General features: G+C 38.8%; 1 protein-coding gene across 3 annotated transcripts in view; it reads right to left on the bottom strand.

Moving 5' to 3' along the window:
• ABCA9 (ATP binding cassette subfamily A member 9) overlaps positions 1 to 16,165 on the bottom strand; it is a 153,042-nt gene that overhangs the window by 114,248 nt on the left and 22,629 nt on the right. Inside the window, exons 19-30 of one of the 3 annotated variants that reach the window (XM_045570770.1) lie at positions 15,852 to 16,005; positions 15,294 to 15,460; positions 14,009 to 14,142; positions 12,801 to 12,938; positions 9,417 to 9,524; positions 8,405 to 8,578; positions 8,064 to 8,177; positions 5,915 to 6,034; positions 4,347 to 4,424; positions 2,248 to 2,339; positions 1,441 to 1,564; positions 485 to 602 (exon numbers count right to left, since the gene is read on the bottom strand). The exons of 1 other annotated variant lie outside the window; for it this stretch is intronic. In XM_045570770.1, coding sequence (XP_045426726.1) covers positions 485 to 602; positions 1,441 to 1,564; positions 2,248 to 2,339; positions 4,347 to 4,424; positions 5,915 to 6,034; positions 8,064 to 8,177; positions 8,405 to 8,578; positions 9,417 to 9,524; positions 12,801 to 12,938; positions 14,009 to 14,142; positions 15,294 to 15,460; positions 15,852 to 16,005 — 1,521 coding nt within the window. The remainder of the gene's footprint in view (positions 1 to 484; positions 603 to 1,440; positions 1,565 to 2,247; positions 2,340 to 4,346; positions 4,425 to 5,914; positions 6,035 to 8,063; positions 8,178 to 8,404; positions 8,579 to 9,416; positions 9,525 to 12,800; positions 12,939 to 14,008; positions 14,143 to 15,293; positions 15,461 to 15,851; positions 16,006 to 16,165) is intronic. One more of the 3 variants, XM_036407702.2, reaches the window with a different exon arrangement.

Raw genomic sequence — 16,165 nt, 5'->3', positions numbered from 1 at the left:
CCCAGGAGCACCCTCATCGTTGAGAACATATTTTGAAAAACAAAGAAAAGTACTGGTGCTGCCAATTCAGCAGCACAGTATAGAGAAAAAGAGGGCTTTAAAAAAACAAAATGTGTGTGTGGGGGGGAGAAACAGCCCTTAGGATATATAATCCGTGAGGATAGGAACTTGCCTATTTCCTTCATAATTATATTTTCAGAGCCTAAAACCAATCCTTGGAACACGAAAAAAAAAAAAAAAATAGAAGGTGTCCCCAAAAAGATATACACACACTTTAAATAATTATAAAGGCAGTGATTATTAAAATCCATTTCACTTAAAAAAAAATTGGGCCATCCGCTGATACGGTGTTTATGCATTTTTGGGGGACACCCTATTTATGTTAAATGAATGACTGCTTTAGCAGGTACAGCAGTATCTAAAACACAGATATTCACTGGGTATTTCTAAAAATGATGATGAATAAAAAAGGGTTCTTCCAAACCTTTTTTAACACAGAAGGAGATATTTCTTATGGCTACCTTCTTCTTCTTCTTTGAAAAGCAATTTTTCTTCGGGCCGGCGTATTCTTTGTGTAGACAGCTAGCAATGATGACGGGTTGCTGGAATAGATGAGCATGTGATTTTCCTCTGAACCTTCAGAGACTCTATGCTCCCATGTTCTCCCTAATGGAGCCCTTCGCACCTTATTCCATGAACCAAATCAGATGCTAAGTTGAGCCTGATTCAAATGCAACATGCGGCCTGATGGCGTGGCTAAGTGGTTAAGCATTGATTTATGAACCAGGAGGTCACGGTTTGATTCCCAGTCAGGGCACTTACCCAGGTTGTGGGCTCCATGCCCAATGGGGGTTGCGCAGGAGGCAACCAGTCAATGGTTCTCTCTCATCACTGATGTTTCTATCTCTCCCTCTCCCTTCCTCTCTGAAATCAATACAAATATTTAAACACACACACACACACACACACACACACACCCTAAATAACATGTATTCATTAACATTTCATGCTTCTGAATAGGCTGAGAAAAGCAGCATTATTTCACGGAAGCCGGCTCCCTGCCTTCCCAGAACAGAAGTGTCTAACCTCATGGGAATATCATGGCATCTAAGTCAAAGAAATGAATGACACTTAGCATTTCAATCTCTACATAGGATTCTAAAACAAATGTCACTCAAGTAAATTCCTCAACTCATAAAATTTTTGGTTTTGAAAATGATCGAAGTCCATTTTTATCAAAAGAAGAATAGAGCCCCTTGCTTTGTACACTTCTTGGAGCTTCTAGGACACTCCCAAGAAGTGGGAGTGTTAAGAATGGTTAAGAATCATGAAAATGTACCAAACACTCAACTTTCAAAGTGAAAGCCAGCACATCAACCTCTGCTATGGGTAGTTTTTGGATAGTGCCATTAGCATGCCCTCTGTCTCATGGTTTCCTACCTCCTCTGTGCTGGAAGTGGTCATCAGGGCTGTTGCTGTTCTCATTCTTTCTGCTTGAACATCTTCATCTTCATCGATAGGTTCCTCTGGATTTGGCCCAGCCTCTCTTCTTTGGGGGGAAATTCTGTGGACAAAAGGAAACATATAAGCCACGTGATTTTTTCCAGTTGTCCAAGATGGATCACGAATCAGCCCCCGGTGATATGACCACTGCCCCTTTCTTTCAATAAACTGGTGATGACCATGGCCCTGTGTATACTACCTCTGCTTTTGCCAAAAATTCCCATCCTGGTAACCAGAATTCCTTTGTCCATGTTGTTTCCATTCTTTCAGTTAGCATTGTTGACCCTTTCCAATGTGTTGGTAAGGACCAGTGCCTCTTTAAAAATCATGTCACCTACATTTCCTCTGTTTACTTTGAGTCCATCTAATCAGCCCAACATTTGCCTTAGCATCTCTTATTGTTCACCCTTTCTGGAGCATACACACACACACACACACACACACACTTGTAAAGCACTTGGAACTATATTGCTCAACCAGTTCCATCCCTTTTCCTCCGTTCAAGGATATGTACCCATCCTGGACAGGAGAATGGCATACTTGAGGACTCATTAAATTTTGGAGAGACTGGAAACACCATCAGCTGGTTAGTGCCGGAACTCTGCCTGGGAGCCCTGTTTCCTGGCAGTAAGCCAGCAATCTGCTGATCCCAGTGAAAATCAGCACGCTGTTTACATTGCAAAGACAAACCTATCTAGGAATATTAAAATAGGACATCAAGCATGAAAGGAAGCTTTCCTCTACCTGAAAACAGGATCCTTTCGCCTTACTGTCTGTCCACACTTCATTTCCAGACATCTTAGAACAAAAGCGAACAGCAAAGCCTGAAAGTAAGGCTAGGAGCAAAAACAAACAAACAAACAACTGTTATATTTAGGTATTTTGTTCACAAATATGATTTAAACATTTGAATTAGGTTGGTGACCTTTGGCTTTCAGGCAAAAGATGAGGATCATCTTACACACACTGGGGAGAAATCCAGCTGCACAGTGACAATCCAGCTTAGGGGAACCTGACTCTTCTTCTCATAACCCACACCCAGTCTGCCAGCAAATGCTGCTGTTTTACCTTCAAAATTACCCAGCATCCAACTAACTACTTCTCACCCAGGTCTGTGCTACCCCCACCCAGGGCCAGGTCCTTATCATTTCTCTTTACTATCATTATTTTTTTAAAAAGAACCCTGGAGGTATGGCTCAGTTGGAAGGAATATCATCCCATACATCAGAAGGTGATGGGTTTGATTCCAGGTCAGGGCATACCTGATCGGCTGTCAACCCTGATCAGGGCACATGCCAGAGGCATCTACTACTGTGTTTCTCGCATATGGATTTTTTTTCTCTCTCTCCAATCCAAAAAAAAAAAATTTACAATATCTTTCTACATGGTCTCCCTCTTCTCCCCTTGCTCCAAACATCTATTCTCAACACAGCCACTAGAGCTACTCTTTTGAAACATGTCCTTTGCTTAAAACCTTCTAGTGACTCCTCAGTTACTCAAACAAAGTCAAAGTCCTTATGGTGACTGAGAACACTGTGTAACCTCTTCAATCCACCCGCACGTGTCCCTGTGGCCTCTGTTGCCTTCTCTCGTACCACTCCCCTCTTAGGTCACTCTGCCACAAGCACACTGGCTGCCTGCCTGACCCTGAGCAAGCCAGATGACTTTTTTTTTTTTTTTTTTTTTTTTTTTTTTTTTTTACAGAGAGGAAGAGAGAGGGGTAGAAAGCTAGAAACATCGATGAGAGAAAAACATCGATCAGCTGCCTCCTGCACACCCCCCACTGGGGATGTGCCTGCAACCAAGGTATATGCCCTTGACCTGATTCGAACCTGGGACCTTTCAGTCTGCAGGTCGACGCTCTATCCATTGAGCCAAACAGGTTTCGGCAAGCCAGATAACTCTTGCCCCTCTACTGGAATGCTCTTCTCCAAGCTCTCTCTACAGCTTGCTTCCTGCCTCCCTCAGATCATTATTTCTCAGCCAGGCCTTTCCTGACCACCTATCTGACACAGTACATATTATCTATTTCATTTACTATTTGTCTCCTTTCACCAAAAAATAAACTCCATGAGGGCAGGGACTTATATTTATATGTGCTTCTATGCCTAGAAAAGTACTGATACATTATATTCAAAGGCAATGCCTTTCTTCAATTTAAATACATTAACATAATCATTATTTCCCTTTTATTTTTATTAAACTTTTGCTTTTTTACCTCTCATTCAAAGGATTTAAATTATATTCCATCTGTATTTATATATATATATATATATATATATATATATATATATAAATACAGATATATATATAAAATACAGATATATATATAAATACATATATATATATATATATTATTGATTCTTTACAGAAAGGGAGAGGGATAGAGAGCTAGAAACATTGATGAGAGAGAAACATTGACCAGCTGCCTCCTGCACATCCCCTATGGGGATGTGCCCTCAACCAATGTACATGCCCTTGACCGGAATTGAACCTGGGACCTTACAGTCCATAGACTGACGCTCTATCCACTGAGCCAAACAGGTTTCGGCTTTCATCTGTATTTTTAACACACTCTCTCAAATTTGGAGGGGGCAGTATACATGATAAACAAGAAAAATTAATTTTATATTGAATTCTGGATGTATACCATCCATTCATGCGTATAAAATATAACTCTAGAGTTTAGAATCATGTTGGAATGTAATTGCTTATTTTGAGATTATAATTAAAAACATCTTTGAAGTTGGTACATTTTAGGCAAGATTAAGTAGTTGTTATAGTAAACTAAACAATAACTACAAAAGATAAATAAATGGTGAGTTGAAAAAAAACCTTCTTACTATTAGGCATACTAGAAAATCAGTTCCACTCAGGTCATAATGTAGGCCTTCATTTTGTCTTTCGTATAGATAGATTCTCTGTAAAAGCAAAAACAAAACAAACACACAAAAATGCTAAATAAAAATTCATCAGCTTTACAATTTTCTTTTAAGTAATAAGGAATTGCACATCTTGAATGTTTTTCTTAAGCCTGAGTCCCCTATATGCATAGGAGATAAGCAATTCCCTGTAGAGATGTGAGGGGACCCCTACTCAACTCTGAATGTCTCTCAATGAGCAGGTATAACCTATGTTGTCTTCTCCAATTCTTCTTTTTTCTTTAATATTTTGGTTTAATGTTTGCTGAAAGCATAACAGAGAGATGCCTTCATCCCGATACATTCGAGAGGTCCACAATATTTGTCCATCACGAATCTTTTCAGGGTCCCCTCCTAATCCCACAATGGTGACTATTTCCACCTCCATAATTAGTCCTATTGTATTATTCTTTCTTTATCAGTTAATGCACTCAAAAAATGACTCATGATGCCTAAATAATGTGTGACAGGTGTAGATCAATGTATTTCATTTTGCAGGTCTACTTCTATTTCAGGAGAAAAATGTTTCACAGAGGAATTCCATTGAAATCCCAGGCATTGCTCAGCCAATGGAAGTGTTCTTGCAGGCTCCCAAGAACAAAAGCTTGGAGAAGTCTTCTTTACCTTGCTTCATTCAGGATGAGGCAGGGCCCCCGAAATTATGTTCCTGACTGAGCTCTTCTGCCCCCCTCATTGTACATTTCTTTCCATTTGAATCTCATTCAGTTTATTTGATGACTTCTGGTCTCTTCTGCTTTGATGCTTTTGCTTCCCTCTACAGAACATGCTTATTACCTCCCACCCCACACTCTCTCTCATTAATTCTTCTTCTTTAGGGCTGTGTTTAAACATTGTTTCCCCTCAGGAGAATTCTCTGACTCTCCAGAGCACTTCAGCTGTGCTTACAGCTCTGCCCTTCTCCTTTGCAACTTTTAAGTCCCTTGCATTGACTACCTTGAAATTGGCCTTTGTCTCCACTAAGCTCTGTCAAAGGTAGGACTGTGCTATCTTGTCCATCAGATGTCACCAATGACTAGCACAGTACCTGCCACAGAATAGTGTTTGATATACATTTTGAATGAATGAGTGATATCGCCCATGAGCATATTCCTCACAATGGATAATGAACACCCATTTAATGAGGCAACATTTTTCAATCTGGAGTTTGTTTAGAATAAGTGTATGTTTTGCAAAGTGCGTATGGCAAAGCTTTTTTTTTTTTTAACAGCTTTACTGAGGTTACATTTTTATGCCCTAAAATCCGCCCATTTTAAGTGTATAATTCAAGGATTTTTAGTAAATGTACTGAGTTGTGAGAGCAACACCACAATTGAAGAACATTTCCATCATATACATTTGCTGTCACTCCCTATTGCCATCCCCTATCCTCTAGCCCCAGAAAACCTGTAGCCTACTTTCATCTTTATAGATTTGGACAAAGCATTTTAACAGGTTGCAAAATTAGTGACACAGTTGATAATATAACTTACCTCTACCATAAAAGCAAGAAACCCATTCAAGGTGAATGAGGGAACAAACACCATGGTCCAAAGTGAGGCAGATGTCAGGGACTGATTTAGTACAACTACTTCTAACAAGCTGGATGAGGTCTACAAGGAAAATTGAAATATATGTCAGACATACTCAATCCGTTGGTATCTGAGAAAACATTTAACATGCAGATATTCTTATCCACATCTCAGAATTTTCCTATATGCAGACACACCCCTTTTAGAAGGAAGAGGGAAAGGATATGCTTTTATTAATGAGAACATATATGACCTTATGAAAAGTCCATATTGCCTATTACTTAGACTGAAATTTTCAAGTTGTCATATACCTTCTCCATTAATTCACCATTTCAAGTAAATGATTCTTTTGGAGATTGTGCATTTTGATTGTAATATACTCAATTTCTTTTAGATTACTGGTAAATGTTAGGGTGGAGATTAAAACTAATATTTTGTTTTTGTTTTAAGCATTAGTTTATCAGTCAAAAAGTATGCTTTGAACACTTTATTGGACCTTTGCTGGGTCTTATTAACGTATTAATTATAATAAAACTGGAAAGAATAATAACTACTCAATTCATTGTATATTACACAAATGACTAGGCATTAAGAAGTGAGCATGCACTATTTGCTTTAATCTGCACAATGACTTTACCATGTATTTTTCTTATCCCTCCACTTTTATATATGGGGAACCTACAGTCCAGAGATATTAAATAACATCCTCAAGATGACACAGTTAGTGAGGGACAAAGCTGGAGTTCAAAACTCTAGGTGGGTGTAATGATTGCTAAGTCTTTATGTCAGAAAATGATACTGTTTTGAGGCATTGTTACGTATATAAAAGGGAATGTTGTCTTTGAAACTAAGTGAATTTAAAATTTTGGGGAAATGTGTAATCTACCTTATCAAAAACAATTGGGAAAAAAAAAATCCAAAAACTCATAATCAAGTATTCAGTAAGAAGGGCACAATAAGCATTTTGGATAGCCAACCCGAAAGACTTCTCTCGTTTTACAACCGCCACGATCTCCTTGCAAAGGTATTGCACAACTGTCCATGTTTACACATTTCTTTTAGTTTCCATGACATCACACTTCTCTATTTTTCCTCCTAGCTCCTTATTTTTGATAACTATGAGTCCTTTAGTCCACTTAGCTGACTCCGTTTATTCTATGAGGACTCCAAATTTCTGCTTTTGTGACCATTTATTTTCTTCCTTTCTTACCCACTGGAACAAGAGAAGATGCCAAAATGCGTCAAAGGAAATGGCCCAGTGTACAGGATGTGCAACTCCACCTCCACATTGGGTTGAAATGTGGGCTGACAGGGTGCTTCTTCCTTGGACAAGGGCCCAAGGTACCCATGAAGTGCCACATCCTTGGAGGTACAGGAGTGCATTGGACTCTAGAAACTGCTGATCTGGCTTCACTCAGTGATGGGGAGACATTGCCTATACTGTCCTTCTAAGTAAACCCAAGGTCACCAAAGGACAACTATACTGCCTCTCAGCATACGACACATTTCTGTATATGATTGTGGGAGTAACAAAAAATTACCTTAATCCTAAGACTGGCATGGTTTAAAGTTATACCATGTGATAAAAGATCAATTATCACAGTAATTAGCCTCAATATCTATTTTGAATGAAATTCTAAGTTCTTTGTAGCAGACAAAAATTATTGTAAACTGCATGAGGTTTCTGGGAAGATGTATTTTGGCTTACTAAAATCAAGATGTTGATCAATACAAACTTTACATCAGTATTATCCACCATGCTACTAGTTCATATTTTTTTTTTACTTGAAGAATGTCATAAGGTCTGAGATCTCAGATTTCTTCATGAGTCTATCACTGTTTTTTTGTGTGACCTTAAATAAGTGGCTTAATTATTTTCATTCTAAAAATATGAGGGGAATTAAATTAGATAATCTTGAATTTTTTTCAAACCTGACATCTCAATATTCCATTAACATGTAGTTTCTTTTAAATGGTATAAAAATAAAATAAATAGACAAGTGCACTAAAATAGATAAACATGAGAAAAAGTGACTATATGTTTCCTGTTCCATTGAAAGGTGAAAAAAGAACTCTATCTTTCTATTTATATGTTTGTATGTATACTTACAATAAAGAAGCAAAAGGACCAAATGCCACTAGTTTTTCTTCTCTTGCGAAAGATAAATGATATCACATATGTGAAAAAGATGATAGAAGCTGCATAACCAAATATAATCACAACCTAAAAGGTAATATATAATATCAAAGTCAAAAAATAAAATATGAATTGAGGGAACATTTAAATTATGAGCATTTTAAAATATTTTATTGAACATACACTTGGAATGCTTTTTGTTTCCATTTGGGGCAAAATAGAAATGAAAATGTCTTGATTACATAAAACAGCAAATGTTAAACTATATCATGAACTTACCTTATAAGACAATCTCTATGTAATGCATCACTCACCGAAGCAAACACAAGTCGAGCTGTGAAATAATAGTCTGCTATGTTTGCCAGGCAGAAGATTAAAAATGATGAAAAGACAAAGAAAGCAAAGAGGCTAATATCCACCAGGGCCTGCCCAAACCAGTAGGCCGAAGGGTAGAGGCCTGAAGTCCATAGCTGGGACTTAGTTCTCTTCTGATGGAAAAACACAGGACATACATAGATCCAATTAAAGTCCAAATTCGGAACAAGTACATTGGAAGATATGTCAAATACAATCTAACCAAATACTGTCAAATCTTCTGATAATTTTAATTATGCATATACTGTTCAATGGAATTTAGTGAATTCCATTAAGGTGACCATTTTTGACAATGAATGCTAGTATTATTTCATTATGTAGGTTTGATTCACAACACCACCTTAACTTATGCACAATCAATAGAAATATAGACTTCACCACGACCCAGGAATGAATCTTCTTCAAAAGAAATACCATTTTTTTATGACCTGCAGGCCAGTAAATTCTCCATTATTCAAATAGACTGACTCAGAAGGATGAAGAATGACTCACCTAAATCTTATTGAACTGTTGGACTTGAATAATGGATATAATCAAAGACAAACATAACAAAAAAAAAATTGTATTCCCCACATTAGAAAGGGGACTCAAGTCTTAAATCTGGTCTTTAATGTCAATATCAATGACTTCTTCTTTGTAGTTAAGATGTTAATATAGTCAAAAGTTTTATAATATTCCCCTTTAAAGGATTAGATGAACTTGAATCACTGTAAAATGACTGTACTTTTCCTTTAATTTTGAAATAAAAAGTATTTTGTGATTTTAGAAGTTAAATTTTTGACTTGATAGAAATAATGCTTAACTACTTTATCTAAAGTTAAACATATGCTTAAATGTTTTCCTCACAGGACTACATTTTGAACACACAGCATTTAAAACACAATTATTGAAGTTTCTGAAGTCATTTTCCTCACCCCCCTGCTCCCCTCCAACCCCACTGCCTTTCCTTACTTTGTAATCACTGACACTGCTCATGGCGATGTAAGGAGAAATGCTGCTAACAATGGAAAGTAGGAAAAAGGAGCCTTCTGGCAGCCCACTCCAGGCTAAGAACAAATTCTGTAAACATAAGAGGCACTGTAAGCTAGTAAACATTTAAGAACATGAAACAAATATGAATAACTATAAAGAACATGCTGTTCAAAATATTTTGAAAAAACAAAGTGTACATCTAGATCGTCAACTTCTATGCATGGAGACAGAGAGATGATTTCTGATCATTTAACATGAGGTTTAATATAAGATTCTCTCTCTTCCTAGAAAATAAAAGGGGTGGGGGAATAAAAAAATAACTCAGGGCCCACTCACATCAAGGTATATATGAAAATGAATCAAAAGTAGGATCTTGCCGGGACCGGTTTGGCTCAGTGGATAGAGCGTCGGCCTGCGGACTGAAAGGTCCCGGGTTCGATTCTGGGCAAGGGCATGTACCTTGGTTGCGGGCACATCCCCAGTAGGGGGTGTGCAAGAGGCAGCTGATCGATGATTCTCTCTCATCGATGTTTCTAACTCTCTCTCTCTTCCTCTCTGTGAAAAATCAATAAAATATATATTAAAAAAAAAAGTAGGATCTTAAAGATATATCTTCTCACACACTTCATAGCAGCACTATACAAAATATCCAAGAAGCAACCAAATGTCCATGGACAGACAAATGGATAAACCAAATGCAGTACATCCACACAATGCAATATTACTCAGTTTTAAAAAGGAAGAAATGCTGGCACATGCTAGGATGAATTTTGGAAATTATCCTGCCACATGGATAAACTTTGAGGAAATTATCCTGTGGGAAAGCCAGTTACAAAAAGACAAATATACAACTGTCCTTGCATGATGTATCACAAGTAGTCCAATGTTATAAAAACAGAAAGTAAAATGGTCATTGCTGGGGTCCAGGGAAGGGAGGAATGAAGAGTTCTTATTTAATGGGCATAGCATTTTAACTCTACAAGATGACAAAGTTCTGGAGACCTGTTTTTCACAATGTGAATATACTAAACACTACTGAACTGTACACTTAAAAAATAGTTAAGGTGGTAAATTTCATGTTATGTGGATTTTTTTAAATCAAAATAAAAAAAATGATTCACGAATTAGGGTCCTAGAGAAACAGGTAGTTCAGGCTTGAGCAGCAGCAGGTCTTCCTCAGTAAACCCAGCAATGAATCCATGCAAAGTACCGCAGCTGGTGCTATGTTATGAAGCACAGACCCTAAAGGACAACTCGATCCCACCGAGCTCATCCTCAAGGAGATACACTTTAAATAACCACCCCAAGGCCCAGCCATTGTGGCTCAGTGGTTGAGCGTCAACCTATGAACCAGGAGGTCATAGTTCAATTCCCAGTCAGAGCACATGCCCAGATTGCAGGCTCAATCCCTAGTGTGGGTGTGCAGGAGATAGCCGATGCATGATTCTCTCTCATCATTAATGTTTCTATCTCTCTCTCTCCCTCTCCCTTCCTCTCTGAAATCAATTAAAAAAATGTATATTTGAAAAAAAATAGAGCAAAATTAATCATGCCATGGTTACTTGAGTGGGAAGAGCAGAGAAGCAAGGATGATACTGTGAGAAGCAACTGTCACCTCTGGGGTAGAAAGATAAGGGGAGGGAGGGATGTGACTGAAGGCCAGGGGGAAGGATCCTTCTGCTGACCTAGTCGAAAGCACTGCTTCCAGTGGCAAGCCAAGTATAGGCAGAGGACAAAGAGTCATGAGAACACAGCTTGTGTATACCAGACCCAGAGCCATTGTGGGTGGGTGAAGGAATTCCTCAGAATGCATTTAGCCACAGAGCTGGCAAATTTTCCTTTAAATCAGTCAATCGACTACCCATCTAGTCAATGAAGGGTTCACTAACAAATTACATTAGAAATATAAGATTCTAAAACAACTGTTCCTGATTTCCAAGTCAGTGTGTGTATGTGAACACACACACACACACACACACACACACACACACACACATCTCATTCTCTCTTCAGTATACTCGTGCAATCAACCACAAATCTTTTTAGAAGACTACTTTTTGGGAGACTGTGGCATACTATGAAACAGTATTTCCCCTAGAGAATTCTCTGAGCATAATGAAGGGGGAAAATCAACAACATGTTACATACAATTTGTTTAGAATATAAGGCCAAAGTTAATTTTTTAGGGTTAACAACCCTATCTAATAAAAGAGTAATATGCAAATTAAACATCACCCTGCTACACCCACAAACCATGCCTACCAGCCAATCAGGAGCAAGTGTGCAAATTAACCAACCAAGATGGCTATGGCCATGGAGATAGCAGGAGAGAGGCTTGGGTTTCCCCAGCAATGCAGAAAGTTTTCTGCACACCCTGGCAGGCCCAGGCCTCCACTCAAGGCTACAAAGTTTCATTTATAGAAGATAAATAAATCCAAGATACCAGGGCCTCAGCTTGGGTCACTGGGGGGCATGGCTGGCCTGCAAACCACCACAGGACCCTCACCCAGGCCACCCCATGTCCCAAAAGAACCCTCACCCTGATCCAGGACACTCTTCAGGGCAAACCAGCTGTCCCCCATTCATGCACCAGGCCTCTATCCTATCTAATAAAATAATAATATGCAGATTGACCCTCACTCCTACACACAAGATGGCTGCCCCCATGTGGTCAAAGATCCTGCCCCCATGTGGATGCAAGATGGCGGCCACAAGATGGCTAGGAGGAGAGGGCAGTTGGGAGGGACCAGGCGTGCAAGGGAGGGCAGTTGGGGGCCACCAGGCCTGTAGGGGAGGGTGGTTTGAGGTGATCAGGCCGGCAGAGGAGGGAAGTTGGGGGTGACTGGGCCTGCAGGGAAGGGAAGTTGGGGGGGACGGACCCAGGCCTGTAGGGGAGAGCAGTTGGGGGGACCAGGCCTGCAGGGAAGGGCAATTAGGGTGACCAGGCTTGCAGGAGAGGGCAGTTAGGGGCAAACAGGCTGGCAGGGGAGCAGTTAGGCATCAACCAGGCTGGCAGGGGAGTGATTAGGGGGTGATCAGGCTGGTTGGCAGAAGCAGTTAGAGGCAATCAGAAAGACAGGCAGGGAGTGGTTGGGATCCAGCAGTCCTGGATTATGAGAGGGATCGGGCCTAAAAGGGCAGTTGTACATCTGCCAAATATTGGACATCAATCCAGGGATCAAAGATTGGAGAGGGTGCAGGCTGGGCTGAGGGAAACTTTCCCTCTCCCCTGTTCCCCCCAGTGCACAAATTTTGTGTACCGGGCCTCTAGTCAAATAAAAATATGTAAAAGCTAAAGAAGGAACACACAAAGGGGACTTGTCAAACTGCTAATTGTTCAGAATGAGTAAACCCAGTACTTACTAAAGGGAAGGAGCTTCTTATAGTTCGAATCTTTTGTGTATGGTTAAACATTCCAAGCAGCCCATTGCTGATAATATTCATAAGAATAGGAAAACACTGCAGCCTCTTGGTATTGCATACTACTGAGAATCTATAATCCTTCAAATAAAATAAAACAATGTTAATTCTAAACAACTAATGAACAAAGAGAAAGGTTTGTATATAAAATCTTAATAGTGCCATTTTCTAGCTGTGTGACCATCCTCAAATTAACCGACTTCTCCGAGAGACAGCATCCTCGCCTGTGAAAGGGTAAATACAACAAATGGGTTGTTGTACAGTTTAAAGGGCACAATGTATATTAGACCCTAGCACAGTCAGCAATATGAATTTTTATCAGTATTACTAATTTTAGAACATTTTGTCCTCATTTTGTTGATAAGGACATTTCAGCCGATGGGATTTAAACATGGCCCCATGAGGAAACACGGCAGGTTCACAGTGAGCAAATAAAGGAACCCTGTTTTTGTGGATAGGAAATAAGCATGAAGGTCATTAAGAATTCATGGCTACACGGCCAATGGCGCATTTCCACACTTTCTAGGACAACGTTTATGTTCTTCAGGTTGATGAAAATGTTCACACATTCATCCATGTTCTTTAAATACCACCAAGGGTTCATGTAATAAATATGTCGAAGAGTAACAAATAAAACAACTGCCAGGCAATGCAGCGTCCCACACTGAGATTACATTTTGCCTGGTGGACTTAGATAGAACCGAACTTAATGCTATCTCTTCAAAGGTCTTTGTTTTCTCTCTTTCTGGCAAGAAATAAAGAGGGGGCTTCCCATAATTCGGCTCTGTTTTTCAATGGAGTGCAAGGAAGACTGAGTTTCTTTATGATAGAATGCAAGTTCAGTAGTCTTGCTCCTGGAAGGATTTCTATGATAGAATTTAATATATTTTCTAGTCAGAACTTTTGAGTTTGATAATGCAATTATATTCAGCTACTTTGAAATGTAAAAAAAAAAAAAATCGTCTAATTCAAAAGTTAAGATAGAAATTGTTTTATGAACACTTCTTTAAAGTTCACAGATTATTTAATAATGACCCAAATGTGTATGAGTGCAGTTGCTGGGTTGACGTTCCAAAGTGTTAAGACAGTTAAAACGAAGCAGTTTATTGTTTTTCATGAAAGCAGAACCAAGAAGCAAGAGGCAAACACACCTTTTGTTTCCCAGCAACTATGATGGCTCCGTTGTAGGACAGTTCATTAGATCCATTTCTATTTACAAAGTCATCGATTTCCAGCAGTATATTCTGATGCTTCAGTGACTGTATAAAATCTTCAATGTTGGATTCTAGTATTACATCAACAATAGAGGGCCACAGAAAGCAAAAACATATATGTTAATTTTAAAAGATAAGTCACATACACAATTTATATTATGTATAAAGGCATCACAATAATACTGGCCTATAAAAGAGAACCCATTCTACCATCTTCTATTCATTGAATCTTACTCTGTGATGAGATAGCTTTATGATTCTATTTCATTTAAGTTAACATGTGACCATTAAGACAATGTAATTCTATTTTATGACTCTTGGTTAAAAAAAATACAATTTAACTCAACATATTGTAGAACTACAATAAATGTATGAGGAGTACTTCAAATTGGCTAGCCTAAAATACTTAATAATAGCACTCCCCTTGCTCCCTTATTCTCCAGATAACAGAAAAAGGCATTTAGCTGAATGTATTTTAAAACATGAATATATTTTGTGTTATTTACATATGTATTACATACATATATATTACATAGGTATATTTTTTGTTAGGAAGTGGGAAAGGAAAAGAGTGCCACTATCAGGACACAGTTGTCGATATGCCCCTAATGAAGAAAACAGATAAGTAGGAGCTGAGAAAAACCATAGCCTAGCACACACAGGAGCCATCAACTGTGAAGGATGGTGTAACAAAGAGTTCTCAAAACGGAAGGTTCAATCAATACAGAAGTTTGTCCTTCACCTAATAGCTCAGGGTTATCAGGCAGATAAGTGGCTATTCTCTACCAGGTTACATAGTGATCCAGGATGCTTCTACCTTGCCCCCTCATCCCAGCACATCTAAACTCAAGAGCAAGTGTGCACAGTTCCTCAAATTTTTTTCTTTTCTTTTCTTTTAAATATTATTTTTATTGATTTCATAGAGGAAGGGAGAGGGAGAGATAGAAACATCAATGATGAGAGAGAATCATTGATTGGCTGCCGCCTGCACTCCTCCTACTGGGGATTGATCCGGCAACCAAGGCAGGTACCCTGATTGGGAATCAAACGGGTGACTTCCTGGTTCATGGGCTAACACTCAACCACTGAGGCACTCAGCTGGGCTAGAAATTGTTTTCTATTCATAAAGACTAAATACACATATTCTTCCCTTATGATTTGCTTTCCTCCCTCTACATAAAAATAATTTATTTCTAGATTTAAATTGTGTTTTTCTGTTCACCTGTGTTATTGATGATCAATAAGCTGGTAAGAGGATCTTGGGGAAGTTGCCCAGAAGAGAGGAAATACAATTCAGGTTTAAATTCCCAGTCACTCTTTTGGCTTAATACAGCATCAAATATCAGTTCCACAATCAACGGGATCAGTGCAAATCCAAATACCAACAGTCTACCAATAAAGAAAAGTTACCATATTAATCTGTAGCCATTTCATTTATTCCATCAGACATTTCACAAATATTTGTAGAATATCAACCTTTATGCTAGCCATAAGGATGAATGATAAAATGTTGAAAGTCATACCTTACATTGCCCCACCGTACAAAAGGTTTTTCTATATAAACACCAGGTGATCAAACTATGAAGACTAAACAGACCTGTGTATAAGGCTAATCAAATGCTCACATACAGCTATTCCCACTGGCAGTAAACCCAAAGGCTGCATTCATCTAGTGTCTGGCAGGAATGTTGGGTATTTTATTCTAGCTTTACATTTTATTCTGGCTTAACCCTTTCTTGAAACTCACTATCCAAGAAAACCGCAGCACTCTGATACTCACAGGGTCAAAAGCGTTTTCTTTCCACATTTTAACTTTAAGAAACGGAGCCGTGCCACTGCACAGATCTGCATTCTCCAGCGTTCCAAGTCACTCACAGGGAAAGGCGGCTGAGACGGCTGCATCTCTGGCAGGCCTTCTGCGTCTCTCGTCTCTGCTTTTCAAAATAAACACACAGGCATGCATGCTCGTGCACGCACAAGCACATGCACACATATACACAAGTACTATAATAATTATTAATGATATGCTTGGGTCATCAAAGTTTTCTCTTTTTAGAGAAAAAATGTTTTTGAATATTTCTGGTTATAAAACAA

This window comes from Pipistrellus kuhlii, unplaced genomic scaffold (assembly GCF_014108245.1).
Source record: "Pipistrellus kuhlii isolate mPipKuh1 unplaced genomic scaffold, mPipKuh1.p scaffold_m20_p_37, whole genome shotgun sequence".
In the NCBI taxonomy this organism is placed as follows: domain Eukaryota; kingdom Metazoa; phylum Chordata; class Mammalia; order Chiroptera; family Vespertilionidae; genus Pipistrellus; species Pipistrellus kuhlii.
The sequence above is the reverse complement of the archived record's forward strand: the minus strand, read 5'-3'. Positions and strand labels throughout refer to the sequence as shown.